The following is a 23,977-nucleotide window of genomic DNA, read 5'->3' as shown; positions in this document are numbered from 1 at the left end:
ACACAGCTCCTGGTGCTTATATAATAATGTGGTCTACACCTGAGAGGACAACATGGAGAACTCTTGAATCAAACTGTCCGAGAAGACACGAGACATTCATGTAGTTCTGGACGACCGACTCTCATTCTCCACTCCGGCTCAGACATGCAGGGTTCTCCTTTACAACATCAGGAGGATCCGGACGTTTCTATCCACAGAGGCCACTAAGGTGCTTGTTCAGTCGCTTGTCATCTCAAGGTTGGACAACTGTAACTCTCTCCTGGCCGGTCTTCCACTGCGTGCCATCCAACCTCTGCAACTAATCCAGTAACTAATCCCGCCACTGGCTTCCTGTAGCTGCTTGCATCAGATTTATAACACTGAGGCTAGGCTACAAAACCAAAAACAGTCCAGTGCCTACCTGAGGGCACACATTAAACCCCTTTCTGCACCACATTCCCTTCAAACCTCTAGCACGACCTACTAAAGCACTTAAATGAGCACTAAATCAGCTGATATCGCTACTCCTCCAGCAATTTATTTCATTTAAAAACTACTAAGCTGTAGAATGATGTATTTACTGAAGCACTTCATTTAAAAAAGAAAAAAAATTGCATTGCCACAAACATGTCTTTTCAAAAATACATAAAAAAAAAACAACTCTTTTTTTAATTTGCTAAATGCTTTCACACAAATATCATGTTTATAGCAAATACAAGACTTTATTAATCCCTAGTAGGAAATTCCAGTGTTACAGCAGCAGACACGAGAGAACAGAGAATATAAGACAAAAGACAATATATCAGCAGAAAAGTATTAAAATAATTTAAAATAAACAACTATACGAATGTACATTTATGATGTTCATCCAGTGCAGAAAAATCACTGTGCCTCCTCAGGTGGAGAAGTTGTGTGTAGTTGTAGAGTCTGATGGCTGCAGGGAGAAAGGTCCTGTGAGAGCGCTCCTTTCTGCACCGAGGCAGGAACAACCTCCTGCTCAGTGTGCTCCTCTGTGCTGTGACTGTTAGATGAAGCGGGTGGGAATGATTGCTCATGATGACGCTAACTGTAAATATAATAAAAAATCAATCCTTTAAAAAAAAAAAAAAAAAAAGAAAAACAAAAAAATCAAGTCTCCAAATCCAATCCACTTGTTACAGGACTGGATTGAATTCTTTTTCTCCAATATCCAATCATTTTATGCTTTCTATCAGATCAGTGCCATGTCTAGTACTTAGATATAGTTTGGACAAATGTACTGAGAACTTAGTTTTATCCTGAATGAACACCATTTCTAGCATGACAAGGTGATTCCTCCCACTGTGGCAACCCAAAACGCAGTCAGTTACACTGTATAAATGTTTCAGGTGTTTATCTGAATAATTTAAAAAGTAACCCTGTAACAAGCCAACATGATGCAGGTCCTCACAGTCCGGTCCTGCGTGTGCTTTGGCAGTCACGGCTGCAGTAAAGACTGCGCTAGAGTGATCAACACTATGTTATTCTTGCGTACGTGACATGTAGAAATGTTGTGTATATTATTTAACGTGCTCTGACAGCCAGTCTGGGGCTCAGTGAGGCCCTCTGATGGCCAGCGGCTCCACTAAGTTGTGAACCAACACTGTTCCTCTCTCACTATTCCTCCATTTAAATCTGTGCTAGAGTATAAAAACATTAAAATGTGCATGACCTTTATCTAATCCACATAAATTAATCTCATCATTAAAGCACTCGCTTGTTTTCTCCTCGTAAAGGGTGTTAATGAGTTTAATGTGTCGTGTTAGAGCATGAACACTACACAGTATAAATCAGACTGTGGGATGTTCACCTTTCCCACAGAGCTCTCCAGGTGAGAAATTAACACCGCTGGTTGATGACTTCCTAAATGTATTTTCCATCTCGTCTCCTTCTATGAACTGTTTATTAATTAACCAATGTCTTACATGTTGATTCATCATCTCCATCTGCTCGGCCATGCTACACTCGCCATACTTTACAAACCATAAAGACAAACAAGGGTGCAAACTGGTTTTATTTCACACCTGCACAACAAACTGAACACGTAACATTTGAGATGTAATCATGTAATTTAAACATAATTTCTTTAAAGCTTTAAAGCAATAAAACCAACAAACAGGAAAAAACCTGAGAAAAGCGTTGAGAAAAAAAAAAAAAAACAATGAAAAATCCTCAGTCTTACAGGAAGTAGAGTTTGTCGCAGAGCTGGATGGCGGGTTCGGAGTGGAGGTACTGCGCTGACAGGTAGGCCAGTTTGTGCGCGTACTTGCATGGGGCTGGCACACGGATCGTCCCGGGCCAATTCCAGTACAAATGGCACATCTTAAAGGTCAATCTGATAGGAGAAACATCAAAACTATTTCATTAGTGTCTTCCTTATTACATACAACATACTTCTAATCATTTAATATCGCCATATAACGGATCTGACCTGGAAATAAGCCCCGCCCCCATCTGGAACAGCTGTTCCGAGGGTTTTAAACATTACATACTGCTCCTTTAAATCCTAAAATTTCATGTTAAGAAAAATCTAAACATTATACTTGTTTGCTATAACTCATATCTAACTCAGCATTTCTCTCTGCTGTTAAGTTACGTAACGTGTACTCTACAATATTTTTATCTTTATTAACACATTTTCTGCACCAGTGTGTGAGCAAGTGTGTGATACCTCTGGAGGTGGTCCGGGGTGAGGTTTGCTGTGTTGTATATGGATATGTAGTGCGTGGGGAAGCCACAGCCTTGACGAATCGAGTGAGCCATGAGGTAGAAATCCACCCTGAAAAATAAAAAAAGAGACAAATTCAGCGTTATTTAGAGATTCTTTAAACACACAGAGGTGACTTTTTTTCTTTGCAGTGAAACTAAATGTATTGGGCTTTTTAGCAAGCCGTTTCCCTTCTTCATCTGGAAATTCACTTTCATTTGTAAACAAACAAACAAACAAAAAAAAAATCAGTGTTTATCAGTGTGATGCTTCTTGATTGTTTGATTTGTCACTGTACACATAGAACTGCTGCATTCACGTACCCATGAGCCTCTCCAGCTGCATGTTTTTCTAGTGTTTAATAGCTGTTTTATTAGCACCAGCTAGTGTTGGCTGTTTATGGGTTGTCTGTGCCAGCAGGTGCTTATGTTTACTGTCCGCTGGGTTTTGTTACACTCTGTCAGGTTTCCCTCGCTAATTCAGCTCTGTTGCTGATCTCCAAGCTTGTGTGTTAAGCAAGAGTGTTGTTTATACAATGCTTCCAGGTCAAGCTTCTTCCTCACCAACACCACATAACAGATCCGTTTTTTAATCAGTGTGATTTAAACGCATTTTGAAATCATTTGGTCAGTAAAGTAATGTAAGTAATGTTTCGCTGGTCGCAATAGTGACTTGTACACCAGTTGGTTTGTTGTGTATGTTCTGACTAAAACAGACACAGAGATCCAACTCTTGCATCAGCCACCTGCAGTTTTGTGTGTAGAACACAGACATCTCAAGCTGGACACTAAGCAGTAGTGTATTAACCTCCATCCTGGAAATTAACACCCTGCTGCGGAACCAAGGACCCTGCATGAACTCGACTCAGGGATAAACTTTAAGACTTGGGGATTGGGAGACATCTGTGATGATGATTATGCAGCCAACATAGTAAATAAGGTGTGTGGTTTGGGACGCACCCCCAGTTTACTAGGGATGTGGAGACACCTGGGATAGTGTTTGTCACATATGCTAGGGAACAGGCTGTGTGGTTTGGGACACATCCACAGTGGACTGAGGACGGTGTTTATGTGGCCTATATTGGGAATTGGATGTGTGATTTGGGACACATCCACTTTGGACTGATGATAGTGTTTATGTGGCTTGTATAGTAAATAGTATGTGATTTGAGACACACCCACAGTGTACTGATGGTGTTTATGTAGCCTGTATAGTGAATAGGATGTGGTTTGGGACATGTCCACACTGATGGTGTTTATGTAGCCTGTATAGTGAACAGGATGTAGTCTGGGACGTGTCCACAGTGTACCGATGATTTAATTTTTGGCATGACTGGCAAAATCTCAGCCTGAATATAAAATAATTTATGCTCAGTCATGTAAACAGTGACTTGTGAATATAAGTGGACAGTAATGACTCCAGCGTTGATTTGTCCAGAACCTACCACTCTCTGTGTGTGACGGTGTGATCGAGCACAGTTCCTGGTGGAGGTGTTCCAAATCGATCGCCTCCGTATGCGTACAGGGTCGTGTTGATCCTCTTCTGCACGACGATGAACGCCAGCTTCGGCTCATAGTTGGGAAACGTTTCGAAACACTTGAGGATCTGTGGGATCTCGTAAAGCTCCACGGTCTTGAGCTGACCGTCTGAAACTCCGTCACGGTAGATTACGATCTTCTCTGGGAAGCTGTGGTTCACCTGGAGGACATTCAAATAATATTCAAAAAATACTTATAACCGTGTTCAGTGAAACTTCTAGAAATGTATTATTATATTTTCTGGATTTTAAGGCACACCCTCCTAAATTCTGACTGCTTAGAAAAAAACAAACAAACCCTATTTTATTATTTTGTTGGGTTTATGAAGCGGAGATTTTTGATATAATGCACGTCCTGCCTCTAAAATGGCACTTTAGTGCCCCCTACTGGTAAAGTGCAGGTTAGCATTTGTCCTGGTAGCTCCATAAAGCCCATAAAGCTGTGCCATGTTTTCATGAGCCAACCCTGAGCTTAAAATCAGTCCTGGGCTCTCAAATCATTTTAAAAAACATTATTAAATTTAATATTTCTGGACATTCCTATATAAATATTTTAACAGTGTAAATTTAAAAAATAAAAGAAAGATGAATAAGAAAATAAAATGACTGCCTTGTTTAACTGTTATGCTTACACTTCCTAGCTTTTTTGTCAAATGCCTTTTTCAGAAAAAGGTTTCGATGGACTTATATTAGGCGAATAGATGGTGAACATGAATAGAAATAAGAAAACATACATACTGATGAGTCAAAACATTATGACCAGGGCAACACCCTGAACTCTTCTTCAGTTCACCAATGTGTTCGGCGTAGCACAGCACAATATTCTGCCACTGGGGAATACCAATGCCATGAAGTGGTGTACCTGGTCTGCACTGATGTTTAAGTAGGTGGCATGTGTCAAACTGATCCATGTGACTGCCTGGACCCAGGGATTCCCTGCAGGATATTGCCCAGAGCATCACACTCCCTCCACCGTCTTGTCTTCTTCCCACAGTGCATCGTGGTACCATCACTTCCCCAAGTAAACGGCGCAAGTGATGTAAAAGAAAACGGGACTCATCGGATGACCAAGGTCTGCCTCTTGTAGGTGTTTTCGAAGGTGGACAGGGGTTAACATGAGCACACTGACCAGGCTGCAGCTACGCAGCCCCATACACAGCAGGGTGTGATGCACTGTGTGCTGTGACACATTCTTCCCTTAACCATCATTAAAAGTTTGTGCCAGAGTAGCCCTTCTGTCAGTTCGGACCAGATGGCCATAACAATCTGGCCCTTGTCTAAGTCACGCCAGATAGCAAAATTGGTTGTGGGCCTTATCTGGTTGAATTTAGGCCCACATACCACCACGGCCCACTCCCCTCGAATGGCCCTTAAGCTGCAAACTCATGCCAGAGCTCAGCCTAATGCTGTTTCACACAAGACTGTGAAAAAAATTTGTGCCAGAATTAAACCAGAAGGGCCTAAAGTAAGCCAGATCTCGCCCAGATTTTGCTGCTATGGTCTTCACGCCTGCCCCTTTCTCCCTCATCCAACACGTCGACTACAAGAACCGACTGTCCGCTTACCGTCTAATATATCCCAGACCTTGACATGCGCTGCTGTTATGAGCTAATCAGTGTTATTCACTTCATCTGCGTGGTCGTAATGTTTTGGCTCGTTTATGTATTTTACTGTTGCCATTATTTTCCAATAACAGCATTTCCCAAAGGGGGTTTTAAACACTTCCTAGGAAAAAAAACCAACACATATTTAAGGAATAAACCACTGTGTGTAATGCTGTTATAGGAAAATAATCAACACCACAGTGCTGTGATGAAGCAGAATTACTGTCACCACCCTGAAGTTGATTATTTTCCAATAACAGCATTTCCTGAAGTGTTTTATTCCGCTTACACCACAGCAATTTGCCACAATTACAGTTGTTTTTTTCCCCCTTATTACAGTGACATCATATTTTTTTATACCATTTAGAGTTACATTTAATGTAGAACGTCAGTGAAACAAGTCTTCACTAGCAGCTATAAACAGCAGCTCCCTCCTCTCATCCAGCGTTAAGATGAAATCTGTGCTATTTTGATACAGAACGTGTCTAACATTACACTGAGTTCACCAAGTTCATGTTTAAGACCTTTGTGCATTAAAAACATCTTGCTATATTGACACAGCGGAAAATAAAGCACACACACAGCGGAAAATAAAGCGCACAAAAACCAGTCAGCGAGACCAGATGACGGAGAAACGCACGTACACCACAGTGTGTGAATCTTTTACCTCGTAATATTTCTGCAGGGCAGCCAGAAGACACACTCGGAAGCCGTTAATGATCTCCTCGTTGGGCATCTGGAACGTGACTCTGGAGTACCACTTTGTCATCAGGCTGAAAGGCACAGAGACGGGGTGGAAGACGCTCAGGCTCCGTCCCAAACTCTAGAGTTCATGTGCGGTTAGTGTCCTTGCTAGAAAGCTGGGCATTTTGAGTGCTCATATTCCAGTTGTGTAAGGAAATGAAGCATTAAATTAACCACTGTAGATGTGAAAGAACTAGATGTCGTGTTTAGCATTGCTGTGTTGATTTATCTCAATCGGGGTGAAGGTCCAGCTACATAAAATTTCTTACTAACAACAGGATAAGCAATTAACATGACGGAATGGTGACAAGAGTTATCTTTTAATTCGTTACCATTAATGTTTAGTTTATGGCTATATGCATAGTGGCATTTTGGATTAACAGTATGAACTATGTTACAGATGAGACAGCCAATCTGAATTTTATGAGGGCAGAATAAATGCATACTTCTCTGTCCATTCCTCTTTAAACATTTTCTCGGTTGACGGGAAAGAAAGAAAGAAAAAAAGAAAAAAAAAAAAAGCTATGCTGTCAGTTCACTAGCCAGACCAGAGAGGGTAAATAAAATAAAAAAATCTATGAAAGTCTGTGAAAACACACCATTTCTGACCTAATGTCTCTAACTCTAAAGCTAGTCTCTAGTGTAATGAGCTTCTTTCCTTCCTAGTTTACATCAATGCATGTGATTAGATAAACTGTAACAGATAATCTGATACAGAAGCTGTGATTGTTCATGTTTAAAAAAACTAAAGTCACTAAACTACAGCAGTACTTCGTCAAGCACTCAGTTCCGTCTGCCAGTAGACGACCTCTGATCGGGGTCACGACAGAACAGAAAATCGCTAATGTTACAAATGTTTATTAACTCATTAAATCATGAGATCTACATTAATATTTAACAGTCAGTTTTGTTGTATTCAAACTCGAATTGTGTTTAGATTCTGACAATGGAGCAGTTTTAGACATTAAAGTCTCATGTGTACTGCACTATATGGCCAAAATTTTGTGGACACCTGATCATCACACTTATGTGCTTGTTGAACATCCCATTCCAGATTTATTCCCCCTTCCCTGTTATAATAAGCTCCACTCTTCTGGGAAGGCTTTCCACTAGATTTTGGAGCGTGGCTGTGGGGATTTGTGTTCATTCAGCTACAAGAGCATTAGTGAGATCAGGCGCTGATGTTGGTGAGGAGGTCTGGGGTTCAGTCGGTGTTCCAGTTCATCCCAAAGGTGTTCAGTGGGGTTGAGGTCAGGGCTCTGTGCAGGACACTCGAGTTCTTCCCCTCCAACCTTCTCCAACACCATGTCTTCATGGAGCTCGCTTTGTGCACAGGGGCTTCGTCATGCTGGAACAGGTTTCAGCCTCTTCGTTCCAGTGATAGGAAATTATAATGCTACAGCATACGAAGACATTCTATACAACTGTGTGCGTCCAACTTTGTGGCGTTGTTTTGTGGAAGAACCACATATGAGTGTGATGGTCAGTCAGGTGTCCACATACTTTGTTCCTAAACTGATTGAAATCATTATGATTTAAATATGGAGTAAAATAAAGATTTTTTTTTTTTTTTACTGAATTGTCATCTTGCAGTCCTAATTTGAGCAGTGCCCTGGTGTTTTTCAGAACTAAAATCTGACTAACATATGTTACCTGTTAAGACTTGCCACAAATCCCATCACAGATCGGGTTTTCTTGCTGGCGTCGTGATGGACGTCCACGCCGATCACCATGAGATGTTTCTGTGCAAAGGTAAAAAGTGTCAGTCAGGTTAATTTGGGGTGTTCACATTTAGACAGTTAATGACATCTGATCTGAAAAAAGAAAAAAAAAAAAAAATCACCACTACACAAATGAAGCCATAGCCATTCATGGTGTATCGTTATATAGCTAGCAGGGGCGTTAACTCAGGGGCGTAACTTAGAATTTCCATCCTCCATCCAACATAGCCGCTCACAGCATGAACAGTAAACAAAATAGCACTTTTTCTTTTTAAATAATTTATACTGTATGTACACAAGTATTTGCTTTAAATCCATACAGACATATCTGCTTGTAAAAATCTAGAACTGACTATAGAGTTCACTGTTTCGAGGAGGAAAATATCACTCATTGCAGTCAGCTCCTAAATGAACCATGTTTTTCCCCCCACATTTGAAGCGCACACGCATATTGGCTGAAAATGATGTAATTCCGAGTTCCCACTTCTGAGTTCAGTGGAATGCAGTGGAATGGCATCATTGTCCCTACTGTACTACCAACCGGAGAATCCACGGCATCATTCTGAGCTGTTTAAGACATCTAAATTCACAGCACACGTTTCATATGTTCATCACATCATAGTATCATAGTGTCAATAGGCAACGGGAGCATCGACTGTAGTTTGACTGGTTGGTTTTGTGCATGTGTGTAGTGCTCCTGTCAGCCAGATACAGTGTTAAGCTCTCTATAAATATCTTGTACATCCTCCCAGTCAGTATTACAGTTGAGTACTCGATACTTATATAAACTCAGTCTAACTCTCAGGAGCTCCACAACGATAAGCTTTATTCAAATTAGTTTTGATCCCTGTTGGATTTGGTGTTTCCTCACCCCTTAAACTGTCTATAAAGCATTTTAATCTAATTATTTCCTATTGTTACATTACAACTTTTGAGCAACCTCGAATTCCTAGTCATTATAATTTTGAGAATTTATTGCATAACAAAAACCCATTTAACTGAAACCCTATGTCTTGTTTTTGAGTAACATAAGCATGTTTTATGTGGAGTTCTTATTACTGTAAACTAGCAACTATAAAATAAGTTTGTTGAGTGATTATTAAGGCATTATTAAAGACATTTCCAACAAATATTAGCAATTTCTCTCACACTTATTATCTCTGAGAGCTAATGCAGTTTACAAATTCCACTACAAACTATTCTTGGAAACTGTTTAAATAGCATCTGCACAGTGAGGATGGAGACGGTGAGGTGGGTTAAACAGGTAAACGTCCTCCAGTTATGTTTTGTTTGTTCTGCATTATCAAAAGTCTCTTTCTTCAGAAAATACACTAAATGTAAACATTTTCACCAGAGGAACGTTGACTGTCCAAAGCTCTCCTCCCAGTTTGCAGTTGATCTGCAGGAGGATCTTCTGCGCGATGCTGCGAAGTTTCTGTGGCTGCGAGATTGTGCGCACGTTGATCGCCTAAAATCAGGAAGCAGAGCTGCAGAAATCAAGGCTACGTTTCAACATCTACTCATATAATGTGATGAGTCTCAATGTAATACACAACGTGCACACTTTACACACGTGTAGTTCCTCTGCGTTTCAATGCTAGCCAGTGTTTGCTTTTCAATCACAAAGGAAAAGCAAACCTGAGAGGGACACGGACTCTGAACGCAGCAAAGCTTTTTAATAGCGCTGTATAGGTCGTCTCTGTTTCCGGTCATGATGCAAACCACCAGCTGCACGTTGGGCTGAAAATTCAACAAGATACAATCAGTTACAGAGGCTCTCTCACGTCTACTAAAACATATATAACGCCTAATCAACTGAGCTAAACACTGAAAGTCTTACAATGAAAAGGTTCATTCCTTATTAATGAAACCATTCAACTGAACAGTGCTTATGTAGTGAACAGAAATACACCATATGGCCAAAGGTCTGTAGACATCTGATCATCACACCCATATGTGCTTGTTGAACGTCCCATTCCAGATTCAGTCCCCTTGCTGTTATAATAAGCTCCACTCTTCTGGGAAGGCTTTCCACTAGATATTGGAGCGTGGCTGTGGCATGGAGCTCACTCTGTTTGGGCCTCTTGGTTCCAGTGAAGGGAAATTGTAATGCTACAGCATACAAAGACATTCTATACAATTCTGGGTTTCCAACTTTGTGGCAGCAGTTTGGTGAAGAACCAAGTGTGTGTGATGGTCAGGTGTACACAGACTTTTAGCCGTATAGTGCAGCAATTGTGGTAATCGATGGTTTCTCTGCAACAAATCAAGCTGCATTTTTTTTTGTCTCATTAACTTCAAGAGGGAGAAAAAAGAGACTGGTGAAAGAAGGAATGACTGTTTATAGCTGCTATAACATAAAATTGTTTCACAGACTTTCCACAACTTTAAATGCAACTATAAATAGATAAAAAGCAAGACATGTTGCTCTTTAATAAAAAAAAATTGTTAGTGTTGGTCAACTGCTGTGGAATAAGAGGAAGAAATATACTCTGAGGTGGTAACAGTAAATCTGCTTTGTGTCAGGGGAACATCACACCATCCTGTCGTTAATTAGTTTCCTATAACAGCACACCCTCAAGTCGTTGCATAAAGATTGTCAGGCATGTATCTCAGTCAGAGCCATGTAAGGTAACTGAATGATGCATTAAAACCTATAAATTTGTAGAGATATCAAATTATAAGGAAGAAACATCTTATTATCATATGAGTAGTAGAACACATCTGTTAACACATCACAGCTTGGTGGAAAAAGCAGCAGAGGAAATGTTCTGCACCTCACTGCTCAGCTGGGAGTGGATGCTCTTTATGTAGGTCTCAGTGCGATCGTCACGGAGCTCGATGCGGATTGGACGATCCAGCCTGAGCCCCATCGGCCCGGCCACCTTCCCGAACGTGGCCACCAGCTCCTCTGCCTGATCCGCAGCCCTACGAGGGTAAAAAACCGCCCAGCAGTACAGAGGGATCTGAGGGGTGAAAAAAGGGGAAAACACAGATAAAGTAATAAATAGTATAAAGCACTTTGGCACAGAAAAGAGGGAATACAAATGCTAAAGAGGAAGGTAAATGAAAAGAGGATGACTTCAGAATGCTCCACAACTTTACACATAGAAACAGCCCAGAAGTACAGAAAAATCTGATGATGAGGAAAAAGAACAGTAAAAAAAAAAAACAAAACAAAAAAACAAAACAAAACAAAAAAAAATTAAATTTAATAAAGGTCACTTCTCTACAAAATAAAGTCTAAAATAAAAGCAATCAGGCAGGAACAACATGTTAAAAATGTTAAATAAATTGAAAAATAAATTGCCTCTACTGATGTCTTTAAAAAAAAAAAAGTGCAATAAGTGGAAAGATGATTGACAGGCGAGTGAGTATTTAAGTATGTTTAAATACTGAACACGTTCGCTGACGTGGTTTACGTATTTCATTGTTTTAGTTTTTATTGCACTGCTCTCTGCATTTTGTGTAATGGCTATGTTAAAAATATTGCAATCCATTCATAAAAAGTCATAAGAATCAATGTGGATACATAAGCTAAGCAACTGCCTACTCTTAGTTATTATGGGTTTGTTTGTGTGTCTGTTAGAGAGAGTAACGTCATGATGTCATGACATGAGTGCTGGCAGCAGCAAAATGTGTACAAACAGATAGTATTTCATCTTCCCTTATTTACATTTAATGTTGTACATCTGTGAAACAAGATGGTTCCTTGTCAGCTTGTCATGTTACCGAGAAACTGCAATGGAACAAAGTTGGTCATATATTTTGAAAAATGTGGTGGAGAGAAAAAGTGTGTAAAAGGTATAATCTTGTGCTTTTAGTCAGGTCTTGAAAAAGAGCATGAAAACGAACAGAGCGAGTACAATTCACTTCCCAACAACAACCCAACAAAAGGCACGGGAATGAAAAAAAGGGAAAAAGAAAGATAAGTCTCACTCACACAGCTGATGGACGAGTCTCTGACCACCTCTCTCGACCAATCAACAGTCGGAGACGTGACGAAAGTAGCAGACTGCAGACAAATGGTCTCCATGGGCAAAGTTCTTCCCTGAGTCTAGAGAGAGAGAGAGAGAGACAGAGAGAGAGAGAGGGACAGACAAAGTGAGACAAAAAAAACAAAAGAGATAAAGTGAGAGAGAGAGAGACAAAATAACAGAGAAAAATAACAGAGAGAAAGAAACAGAGAGAGACATGTATCTCAAGTATGTTAAGTGTGTGCATGCTTGTTTGTGTTTATGCGTTTTTGTCCTCACCACAAGTACGTTGGAGCTAATCTCAAGTATGTTAAGTGTATGTGTGTGTATGTGTGTGTGTGTGCGCTCACCACCAGTATATCGGAGCTGATTTTAAGCATGTTAAGTGTGTGTGTGTGTGTGTGTGTGTCTCCTCACCACCAGTATATCGGAGCTGATCTTGAGCATGTTAAGCGTGTGTGTGTGTGTGCGCTCACCACCAGTATATCGGAGCTGATTTTAAGCATGTTAAGTGTGTGTGTGTGTGTGTCTCCTCACCACCAGTATATCGGAGCTGATCTTGAGCATGTTAAGCGTGTGTGTGTGTGTTTCCTCACCACCAGTATATCGGAGCTGATCTTGAGCATGTTAAGCGTGTGTGTGTGTGTGTGTGTGTGCGCTCACCACCAGTATATCGGAGCTGATCTTGAGCATGTTAAGCGTGTGTGTGTGTGTGTGTGTGCGCTCACCACCAGTATATCGGAGCTGATCTTGAGCATGTTAAGCGTGTGTGTGTGTGTGTGTGTGTGCGCTCACCACCAGTATATCGGAGCTGATCTTGAGCATGTTAAGCGTGTGTGTGTGTGTGTGTGTGTGTCTCCTCACCACCAGTATATCGGAGCTGATCTTGAGCATGTTAAGCGTGTGTGTGTGTGTGTGTCTCCTCACCACCAGTATATCGGAGCTGATCTTGAGCATGTTAAGTGTGTGTGTGTGTGTTTCCTCACCACCAGTATATCGGAGCTGATCTTGAGCATGTTAAGCGTGTGTGTGTGTGTGTGTGTGTGTGTGTTTCCTCACCACCAGTATATCGGAGCTGATCTTGAGCATGTTAAGCGTGTGTGTGTGTGTGTGTGTGTGTGTGTGTCTCCTCACCACCAGTACATCGGAGCTGATTTTGAGCATGTTAAGTGTATGTGTGTGTGTGTGTGTGTCTCCTCACCACCAGTATATCGGAGCTGATCTTGAGCATGTTAAGCGTGTGTGTGTGTGTGTGTGTGTGTGTGTGTGTGTGTGTGTGTGTGTGTCTCCTCACCACCAGTATATCGGAGCTGATCTCGAGGCCCCAGCGTGACAGTTCTCTCACTGCCTCCTGATTGGTGCTGATGTTGTGTAGAAGCTGCTTTAGCGAGTGTGTGTGCTGCTCCACACTCACGTTAATGTGCACCGTTAGATCCTGATTGAGAAACACACCACAGTAAGAACAACGCAATATTTACACCACAACCATCAATCAATTTTGACTGACTGGCAGGCGTGCGTTATTTTATTGTATATTGTATTTTTTTTTTTATTGTACTAGGAGCGCATAAGCATGTTGAATTGTTACCATGACAACTATCATAAATAACAGTTTAAGCTAAACGTATGCTATATCGTGTGCTAAAGAAGTTCAACAGTACCAAATGTCAAATAGTTCATCAAACAAAATGAATCATAAATTTTGTAAACAAAGCATTTTGAAATGATTTATCACTGGGAATAACTTGGTCCCCAAGTTACAGCAAAAGCACAACACTTTCACACTGATAATGGTGATTCCTTCATCTCACCTTCATAGCTTTGAAGTCTTTCCTCATTTTCTCCGGGATGCCGGTCATGAAGGAGAGCTCAGGCAGCAGCAGAATCTCCCCCGTTATTACCTGCTGCAAAATATATCACAAAATCATCAGAAAGCAGGCAGCATTGCAGTCTCACAGCTCCGGAGTCCCTGGGTTCCATCACGAGCTCGATTATGAGTTACTGCCTGTGCGGAGTTTCACATGTTCACCCCATGTCTGTGTGGACTCTCTCTAAGTTCTCCGGTTTCCTCCGACCTCCCACAAACATGCTGATAGGTGGATTAACCATGGTAAATTGTCCCTAAGTGTGAATAAGAGATCCTGACCATGATAAAGCTCTCACTGAAGATGAATGAATGAATGAATTAATGAATGTTAGGATGAAAAATTACCAGCTACATGTTTAAAAATCATTTTTATATACAGAATAAAATGTGTCGCGCATTAGTATTGTTTAACATAACATCATGCAAATATTTCAACAGCAGGTTAAACATTTGTTTAAAAAAAAACAACAAGAAGAAGATATAAATAAAGCAGTGATAAAAATCGCTAAAGCAGCAGCTGATCTTGCTGGAATGGTCTAAGTGGGCGGGGTTTAATATTCTAATGAGCATACTCGATTGATATCCCTTCGTCCAACACTCGCCACCTGACAAATGTCTTAAACAGGTTCTACTTTACCCTTTTCAATTACAGTTTGCACAGTACACTACGTTCACTTTTCACTTTCCACTATGCGTAAGTGAACAGAATTGATGAAAGATCAGTAGGAGAGACGAGCGAGGGATCAGCCTCGTAAATGGTGAGAGTGAAACTTGTTTTAAATTCTGGGGACACTGAAAGACAGTGAAAAGTCAGCCATTACCCAGACTGCTGACTGTGCAAAAGATAACGTTAACTGTGTTAGAAATCAATCACGGCTTTACGTTCCTCCAGACTTGAAGACATTAATGCTTCAATCTCCATTATAAAAAGTGCTGGAGGCATACAGAAAGCACACAGATATTAGACATCATAAAAAGTTTGATCTAACAAAGCTTAATTACACAGAGTTGTCCTGTTACATGTTTGAAGTTTGGCTTGTGGTGTGTGTGTGTGTGCGTCTGAGAGTGTTTAGTACCATCTTCAGCTGGAGCTTAAATCACACCTTTTCTGATCTCAGAACTTTTTGGAAATAATTTTTGGATTTTTATTTTAATTAGTTCAATAATATGGCTGGTGCTTTAAACAACGGTCGCAAAGCAACTTCAGAGAAATCCAGATGTAGATTAAATACAGAGGCCACAGTGTCGAGGATGTATGGCTTTTTTAAATTAATAATTTGATCTTTTTATTCCATTGCATTACATGATTGTCCTTTTAATAGCGTTCTTGTGATTTCTGTGCATTTTATATATATATATATATATATATATATATATATATATTTAAGTTATTACATTATGTTTGTCCTGTTATTAAATTTCTTCTGATTTGAGGGCACTTATTTTATTCATTTTAACCATTTAATACAACATGTAATTGACCTTTTGTTATGTTATTGCATTTCAAACATTTTATGGTTGTCCTTTATCTTTCTAGTAATTTTAGTGCATTTGTTTATTCAGCATTTCACCCTTCATCATTTTACATTATATGATTTTCCTTTTTACTGTACTTTATACTTTTAATTTTTCTTCATTTGCATGCTGTGTAAAGTCATCATTCACATACAGTCCTAATACAGACCTTTAAGGTTAGATAAGTAAACCTTTGAGTAACTAAATCCCCACTGCAGTGCTTAGTTAAATCCAAGTCTAACAGTAAACTGTAATTCCTAAAACACACATTAGGGGGCAGCATGTGATTAAAATTTTTACAGGGTGTCCCAAAGTCTCCACGTATAGGGGAAATTAACACTTTAGCAAAATGATTTCCAATATTTTTTACTGAGTTTATATATATATATATATATATATATATATATATATATATATATATATATATATATATTTTTTTCTTCCAGATAGGCTTTAAGAATGCCTTTGACAAAACATATTGAAATCATTCTCATGGCTGGATCGGGAAGCTGTCACAAGGTTGCGATGGACTTTACACACACGACACTGCTGCCAAATTTATTAACAAATGCATAAAGACTGGAACCACAACCGACGTGGTGCTGGTTTAGATAGTCCTCCATGTATGGAGACATTTAGGACACCCTGTAGATTGAAACTCCACAACCTGCTGTTTAAACAGTCGTGTACAGACCAGAACATACAAATATTACAACATAAAAACATAATAAATATTACAATTTAGTGACATAAAGAAGCAGTTCTTGCTTGTTCTGTCAAACTCTCAATTCTGATTGGTCAGATGGTGTTGATTAATTTTCTATAACGGCAGCTCTGACAGTAATGCGGCTGCAACTCACAGGTTTATATTAATGCGCTTGTTCTGATACGTTACCATTTCTATTGTTATAGTAGCAACTAATTTGCAGGGATGCTCACATAACCTAAATGTTTAATAAACAAACAGAGAAAAACAATAACGTGACATAAAACGCTGTTAGAGCTGAAAACAGCTGTGGTGTAAGAGGAATAAAACACTTCAGGTATACTATTATAGGAAACTAATCAACTTCAGACTGGTAGAGAAACATTTGGGCTGTATCACACCACCCCACTGTTGATTATTTTCCTATAACAGCATATCCCATTGGGATTTATTCCTTACTTGCTTAGTAATTACTCCTTAGAAGTCTCATTTTAAGCCACAGCTGAAATGTAAGATGTCTTCATTATTTTTTTTTTGGTTCAGTCCTTAGTGCTGAAATTCTGAACGCGTGAATCTCTGCCATTATATCCATTTTTATCTTTTTCAAGACTGTACTGTGACACGAGGAACGAACTGGGACATTTATTGTGCAAATACTACTATGTAGTCTGTAAAATGTTGTTACTCTTTAGTGTGCAACATCAAACAACAGTTCACATTTCCTCGAGCATGTCCTCAAGCGCAGTCACGCAAAATGCAAATAAATCTGGGACACGCTGATGTTGCTGTCGGTCGCTGCAATGAAACATAAAGAATCATTATCTTCTGTAACAGATAGTCGAGGCAGGACAGCTTGAGAAGAAAGAACAGATGACAACATTGCAGATGGAGAATTATGTCTGGATCAGGAAGCAGCTCAACGAATCGACTCAGAGAAAGCTAGAGTTAGAATTAGCATCGTTTTTTTTCCTTATATAGATTTCCTCAGTGGATTTTAAAAGACTGAAAGCAAAGGTCTGATCAAAGGTCAAATGATTTTTTTTGCAAGGAGAGTAAAACTGTAGTGCTTACTAGCACCAGTGCATCCTGCTCAGAAATGTAGCCAAGAGTTCTTAAATTTTTTTTTTGCCATAAAACATTTCGTCTCCCTCTCTTTCTGTTCCAGACCCATCTCTCTCTCTCTCTCTCTCTCTCTCTCTCTCTCTCTCTCTCACACTCTCATTTGACCCTCCATAATATCAGTGCAATAATGAAACTGTCCTTTCTTTGATCTCATAAATATCACAAAGCTGAGAGCCTGTTTATCTTCCTCTGCCACTCAAATCTCTGCTTTGTGCTTTTGTGTGCAGCCGACTGGATTTCAGTTAATCCCCTACATATTGCTATCAGTAGCTCTAAGCATCCACAAACACCAAATTAAAAATTCAGCCGCTTGGCTTCTCATTGTAATCACACCTTCGCATCATAACCTCCATAACGTCCCATACAACACCACTTAGAAATTCTTCTTAAATGTACAAATACCCTTAATACTCTCTCTCTCTCCTTCCTGTCTCTAATCTTCTGTACCAGCTGAGTCACACCCTCATGTCCTCCACTGTGGGTTTGGGAAGTTTTAAAATGGCTTCACAGCTCTGACTGGAGCTCTTTTCTCCTTACAGTCAGGCGCAACATCCTCTATCTTTAAACCTGCCTTAAAACACCTCCGATTTCCCGTCAGGCCTTTTAGGCAGAGATTACATGGTACCACTTTTTCTTTCCTGATGCTGAAACCTTGAGGATCAGTCAGTATCGATACCCATCTGATAGTTTTTACTTTAAAAAGAACTAAGCTTTAAAATGATTTTTTAAAACTGAAGCACAAAAAAATGCATCGCTAAACACAGAAACACAAAATCATTTATAATAAATTTAATAAAATATGAAGCATAAATATAATAAAAATCTAACGTAAAAAAAATGTTTATATGTAAACATTTCCAGTGCCAAAAAATAAAAACTTTTCAAATCCAATCTTTTCCATTTGTTACAGGATGGGATCAAATTCATTCTTTTTTTTTTCCCCTCTGATATCTGATCCATATTTTTTTGCTGGTATCGGCCTGATATTGATCCTGGAAACTTTCAGGTATCATTTCTGATGTACAATTGTTAACCCGGAACATATTTTGTAATTTGAAAAAGTTTATATAAATAAAATATGTTGAATATTATAATAGCTGCACATTTTGCAGAGACTGTAATCCTAGAACGGGGGAATAATAAATTGTCACAGTTTGTACAGGCCTTCCATTTGCTTTTAAACAACGTAATTTCTGAAAAATTGATACTTGATATTGTTGATAGTTTGATGTCAGCTTTACTGCATGAACATTTAGGGCGTACTCACACTAGGCCCGGTTGCTTTGTACCGTGCCCCAAGCACGACTGTTCCCCCTCCCCACTCCCCGCCGGCCTGCACTCACATTGTACTTAACGTTCCGGGCCTGAGCACACTTACGTCACTACGATGTCACTTTTTGTTTTGAAGAAAACAGGAAGAAAAGCGCTTTCACACAACGGAGTCCATCGTTGTAACGTTACTTAGTTATTTGGAGTCATTTGGGGCGCGGTGACATACGGCTCTCTCACATGCTTAATAGATTTATCACTTTTGCAGTGTAGAGATTTTCATTTAATCATGCTGCACATATCAGAAGGTTTTTTACAGAGGCAGCTGACGTTGAGGGAGGAATTTGCAGCTTTACTCACAGACTACAATTCCCGTTCAGCATCTGCTGTAGTCCAAAGTGATCTCTCTGTGGCCTTGTTTGTTAAATGCAACAGTCATCACATCATTGCCTAGTGCGAGTACACCCTTAGTCCCTCTTCCTGTGAACTAATCCCATCAAGACTTGCACAAAAGAGCAATTATAGTGTGGGTGCTTTTTTTTTTTTTGGCTATTATTTGGCTGAGATTTTTCGGCAGCATCCTAAATAGGTATGATGTATAGTGATGTTACGTACTGTACGTGTGTAATGTTAGCTAAGCCAAACACACACTGAGAGATTTTATTTCACATTAATTAACATAAAACATTCTCCAGTTCTGGTGACAGAAAGGGAGAACGCCACATCAGCAAATCTTTCAAGCAGGAAAATCAAGACGAGACGAGATTAAATGTGAGACGGCAGGAAGGGGGCGGGGCTTCCAGGGGGTCAGTTAATATCAGAGAGTTCAGAACCCCTATGCAATTGTCAGTCACTCCAGATTCATTTGTCCGCAGGCTCATCTATGGGTCTTTTTTTTTTTGGGGTGAAGGTGGGTGTGTGGGTGTGTGTGTGTGTGTGTGTGTGTGTGTGTGTATGCTCTTATTGTGCATTTTTGAGTAATAACTCATCGGTAGCATCGCTAACAAGCAGAGTGCCTACGCAAAACGCGTAAAGGATGACAAGTCTGGTAATCTTTAAAGTGCTTAGTAGGACTAATTCCAATTATGTGACAATCACAAATATTAACACAAGCAAACCAAATTTTCTTAAATATCATGACATTTACATTAGATGTATCATGCTGTCTGAATAAAATGCTAAAAATCAGCGAGGTTCTGTTGCTTTATCAGCGTGACCAGTTTCTTTACGAACTTTGATATTAGCTCACTCTCAGTAAGATATGACGTGCCTCACCTTTCCCCCAAGTTTGGACCTTTCCTTCGGCCGATGGACTAACAAGGGCTGATCTAGTTCTTTCACAGTGATGCCATAGTTTTTTCTGTGATCGGATTCAAGAAGAAAAGAAACAATACTATTTAAAAAAACACAGTATATAGAATCCATAAGGGAATGACTGTTCAACTGGTTTCCTTTCAGTGTTCACTACACAGAAATCCCTCTCAGTCACACTACACGTCCCTAAACGCTAAATACACCTGTAGTATTCGATGAAGGTGGTCTCAGAGCCGTCCGCCATGGTGAAGGAGTCTTTGGGTGACTTAGCCCACTCGATGTCATCGATGCGGTAGGTTCGGTTGTTGTAGCGAGTGATGACTATGGAACCGATTAACTCTTTGGTGCACTCGTCTTTGAAGCTTTCTCGACTCTGCTGGTAGATCACGTTCCTACAGACACACACAAACACACACACACACATTGTACATACAAAACATTAGCTAAATTTAAATCAGGTTAATGTTATTTTGTTTCTGTCACTGAATAAATACATCATGTATATTTGGGTTTTATATTTGTTATATATTTATATATTTGGTTTTGGGGTTTCCGTACCAACAAAAAAGTGTTCATTTGGTGTGTATCCAACTAAATATTGTTATCGTAGATAATTAGCATAGTTGTAACTCACCTTAAAATGTACACAGTTTTGGTTAAAATAAATAAATAAATAAGTTTAACCCATACAAGTTAGACTAATAATGCAGTAGTAAAGCCTGTTCTGTACTTACATGACGTCCAGGACTGAATCGTTTCTCAGCACTTTGTGTGAAATGTCCACGGCCAGGTACAAACCTCCATCTGTGTGTTTAATACAAGCGGAGTAACCTGGCCACACCTGCAGCCTGACACATGACACACACACACGGTGAATAAGGGAACAGGTGTTTAGTGTTCATCATGAAGCTATAATCTCTGACAACTGTCACTACACAGATGCTTCTGTATCCATTCCATCTGTTATTATTCTCCTGAAATGCATCTACACATCCAAGCGTGCACTGCTTTATCCATCCGTTCTTTATGCATTCAGTCATGTATACACTCATCCATCCAACCATGTATGTACCTATCCATCCATCCAAGCAAAAAAAAACACCTTCCATCCATCCGTCCTTCTAACCAAGGATGCATCCATCCATCGAAGCACACAAACAACCTTCCATCCATCCATCCATCCATCCACCCGACCAAGTGGACAAGCATCAGTCCATCCATCCATCTAACCAAGCATGCAAACATCCATCCATCAAATGCATCCATTGCACAACACTGATTTTCAGCCAAATCAGAGTCTGCTGGAGAATTTGATCATTTCACTCAGTTTCCTGCACTCTCCTTTTCTTAGGAATTTCTCAGGAAGGGATTGATACCTGTGCTTGCCGAGAACAACTGCACTTTTGGGATCATAATGATTCCTGCCTATCAGATTTAGCCCCAAAATCTTCATCACTCTAAAAGAGAGAGAGAGAGAGAGGCAAAGAAAAAGAAAGGAAAGGTCAGTGGTATTAATCACAGTCATCAAATTGGCTGCTAGCTGCTGTGTACTTGAAATTGATGTGATTCTGCTTATTTGGAGTTCAATGACTGTCTAATTGCATTTTCCAAAGGATTTTCCAAGATGGGAAAGAGGAAAATGGAGCATTCCTAAAACAAAACAGTTGAGCTACCTCTCAGTGTTTTTTGTTTTTATCAGAAATGAATGATGACACACTGAACCATGAGAAAAGGAAAAAAAATGAAAGAAAGAAAGGGAACTTAATAGATAAATGAATGGTAAAGGGAGAAAATATTAAAATGGAAGAAAGAGAGAATAAGAATGTGTGCAAGAGAGGAAGCACAGAATAAGAAGTGGAGAGACAAAAAGACAAAGACAAAAAGAGGGAGAATGTGAAGCGGGAGAGAGTGAAAAAAGTGACAAAGAGGGAGAGAGGAGATTGAAGGGAAGTGAAGAGAGAGAGGCAGAGAGGAGATAGAGAGGGAATAAGTGAGGAGCGAGAAAGAGACAGGAAGAGAGAGAGAGAGAAAAGGTGAAAGAAAAAGTAAAGAAGGAAGAGAGGAGGAATGGAGAGAGAATGGGAGTAACGAGATAAAGAGAGAAATGGAAGAGAGAGAGGGAGAATGTGAAAAAAGAAAGGACAGGGAGCAAGGAGAGAGAGGCAGAGAAAGTGAAGAGAGCAAGAAAGTGAAGAGAGGAGAAATTGGAGAGAGGGAGAGAGGTAGAGTGAGAAATTGAAGAGAGAGAAAGAGAAAGTAAAGCTAGAGCGAGCGAGAGAGAGAGAGAGAGAGAGATAGACTCTAGTCAGCTGAAAATGAAAAGCAGCACAAAGATCACTCACAGTGGCGATTGAAAGTGGGCCAAAACAATCTCTAACGGCCAACACTCCTGAAATCACGCACATCATTTCACGTTCTTCAGCGATTTAATGTCCTATTGCTGTTACCATGGTGACGCAGAGTGAGCACTATTATATTTTATTGAAACAGAACGCAAAAAGAGAAAAAAAAAACACTTCAACATCTTTAAAAAGGTCATTTACGTTTTTAAATACGTTTTTTTTCATCAGTTTGAAAGATGCGGCGAGCTACAGGAAAAATATAACGCTATTTGTGGGTTTTCTTTACTTCAAGGCCACAGAGGTTTAAACACATACTTAATGAATCCTCTGGCTTCACTGTGGTTTTTTCACACACACGGACACGAGGGTTGACACACACACTTCAGTGTGGATGAAGGCCATCACTTCTATTTTTACTTTGCTTTACCTTTTATTTATTGGTTTTATTTCCATTAAGTATTTATTAAGTGTAATAATAACGATATTAAAAACGATTATTGTGTTTCTGAAAGGTGGTGGCATTTTCAGTGTAACTTGTTTTACATTTTATTTAAACACACAGAACGCCAATACATGACTGTGCCCACGTCTCAGTGCTCAGTGCTCGCAGAAGTGAAGTGCTCTCACGCACGAGTTCCTCTGCACGCTAACTTCACTGCGTCACGCTCGTCAATACCTTCATGTGCACGCAACTCACACCACCTTGCTTTCATTTTAACAACCACGCCCGCAGATCAGGTCGGCCGTCCGTGCGCTCTCTATTAATTCATTTCTCCAGCTCTTTCTCCCTCCCACCCTCTCTTTTTTCTTTCATCTTTCATCACTTGAAAAAAACATTTTAAAGGCTTAAAAGCTTTTTAAAACCTTAATCTTTCCTTGATCCCTCCATCAAATTTCAGCTCCCTGCAGGCTTAACGTCTCCTTCGCTACTGTTTATTTGACCCGTATTTATCCAGAGGAGGTTATTTGTGTCAAATAGCAACACCGAGTACAAAAAGACAGGAACATGCTAATGCGTACTGTTTAAATAGTAGTATTACAGGGTGACGCACACCTGCGCAGGACGACGTTGTAGAACGGGATGCACAGATCGGAGTGTGGAGGAAGGATCTTAGTCATCTGGATTTTAATATTGATTTCCTGATTGTCAGTTCTTCTCTCCGCTTTCAGATGAACAACCTGGTTATGGGAAGAGGAGAGCGGGGGATAACAGTGAGAGGAATCTCTTCTAACATGTAATAACTTAAATTAATTATTAAACCTGTTAAACTATATACATTGTTACTTACTGCAAAATATAACTATCATTACTAAAATAACCATTACTAATCCTACATACATACATACAATCATACATAATACAATACATAATAATCATTAAAATAACTAAGTAACCATGCATACTACATAAACAATCATTTTATTTGGAGAACACCTTTAGTATTCATGATTTATTAACCCCTTTTACATGAATTTTATATAAATAAAGTATATAGCACCTTTAAGTATTCACCCTACACTGAATAAAATAGGTCTACAACGAAATGTTCAAATC

At 39.7% G+C, this 23,977-nt stretch overlaps 1 protein-coding gene across 7 annotated transcripts in view; it reads right to left on the bottom strand.

Moving 5' to 3' along the window:
• Positions 1–49: 49 nt before the first annotated feature.
• Positions 50–23,977, bottom strand: part of piwil2 (piwi-like RNA-mediated gene silencing 2) — a 35,809-nt gene continuing 11,881 nt past the window's right edge. For 2 of the 7 annotated variants that reach the window (XM_034299192.2, XM_034299193.2), the window contains exons 8-24: positions 23,477–23,601; positions 21,457–21,537; positions 20,815–20,928; positions 20,284–20,472; positions 20,042–20,126; positions 14,099–14,191; positions 13,582–13,722; positions 12,254–12,367; positions 11,088–11,276; positions 9,949–10,050; positions 9,662–9,778; positions 8,243–8,331; positions 6,513–6,618; positions 4,149–4,402; positions 2,669–2,776; positions 2,180–2,332; positions 52–1,000 (exon numbers count right to left, since the gene is read on the bottom strand). In XM_034299192.2, the coding sequence (XP_034155083.2) occupies positions 862–1,000; positions 2,180–2,332; positions 2,669–2,776; positions 4,149–4,402; positions 6,513–6,618; positions 8,243–8,331; positions 9,662–9,778; positions 9,949–10,050; positions 11,088–11,276; positions 12,254–12,367; positions 13,582–13,722; positions 14,099–14,191; positions 20,042–20,126; positions 20,284–20,472; positions 20,815–20,928; positions 21,457–21,537; positions 23,477–23,601 (2,199 nt within the window). In that variant the 3' untranslated portion in view covers positions 52–861. Of the gene's footprint in view, positions 1,046–1,979; positions 2,333–2,668; positions 2,777–4,148; positions 4,403–6,512; positions 6,619–8,242; positions 8,332–9,661; positions 9,779–9,948; positions 10,051–11,087; positions 11,277–12,253; positions 12,368–13,581; positions 13,723–14,098; positions 14,192–20,041; positions 20,127–20,283; positions 20,473–20,814; positions 20,929–21,456; positions 21,538–23,476; positions 23,602–23,977 lie in introns of those variants that run through there. The other 5 variants (XM_034299195.2, XM_034299194.2, XM_034299196.2 and 2 more) reach the window with 5 other exon arrangements.

The sequence above is a fragment of the Pangasianodon hypophthalmus genome, chromosome 24 (assembly GCF_027358585.1).
Source record: "Pangasianodon hypophthalmus isolate fPanHyp1 chromosome 24, fPanHyp1.pri, whole genome shotgun sequence".
Classification (NCBI taxonomy): Eukaryota; Metazoa; Chordata; class Actinopteri; order Siluriformes; family Pangasiidae; genus Pangasianodon; species Pangasianodon hypophthalmus.
This window is presented reverse-complemented; position numbering and strand designations above follow the sequence as displayed.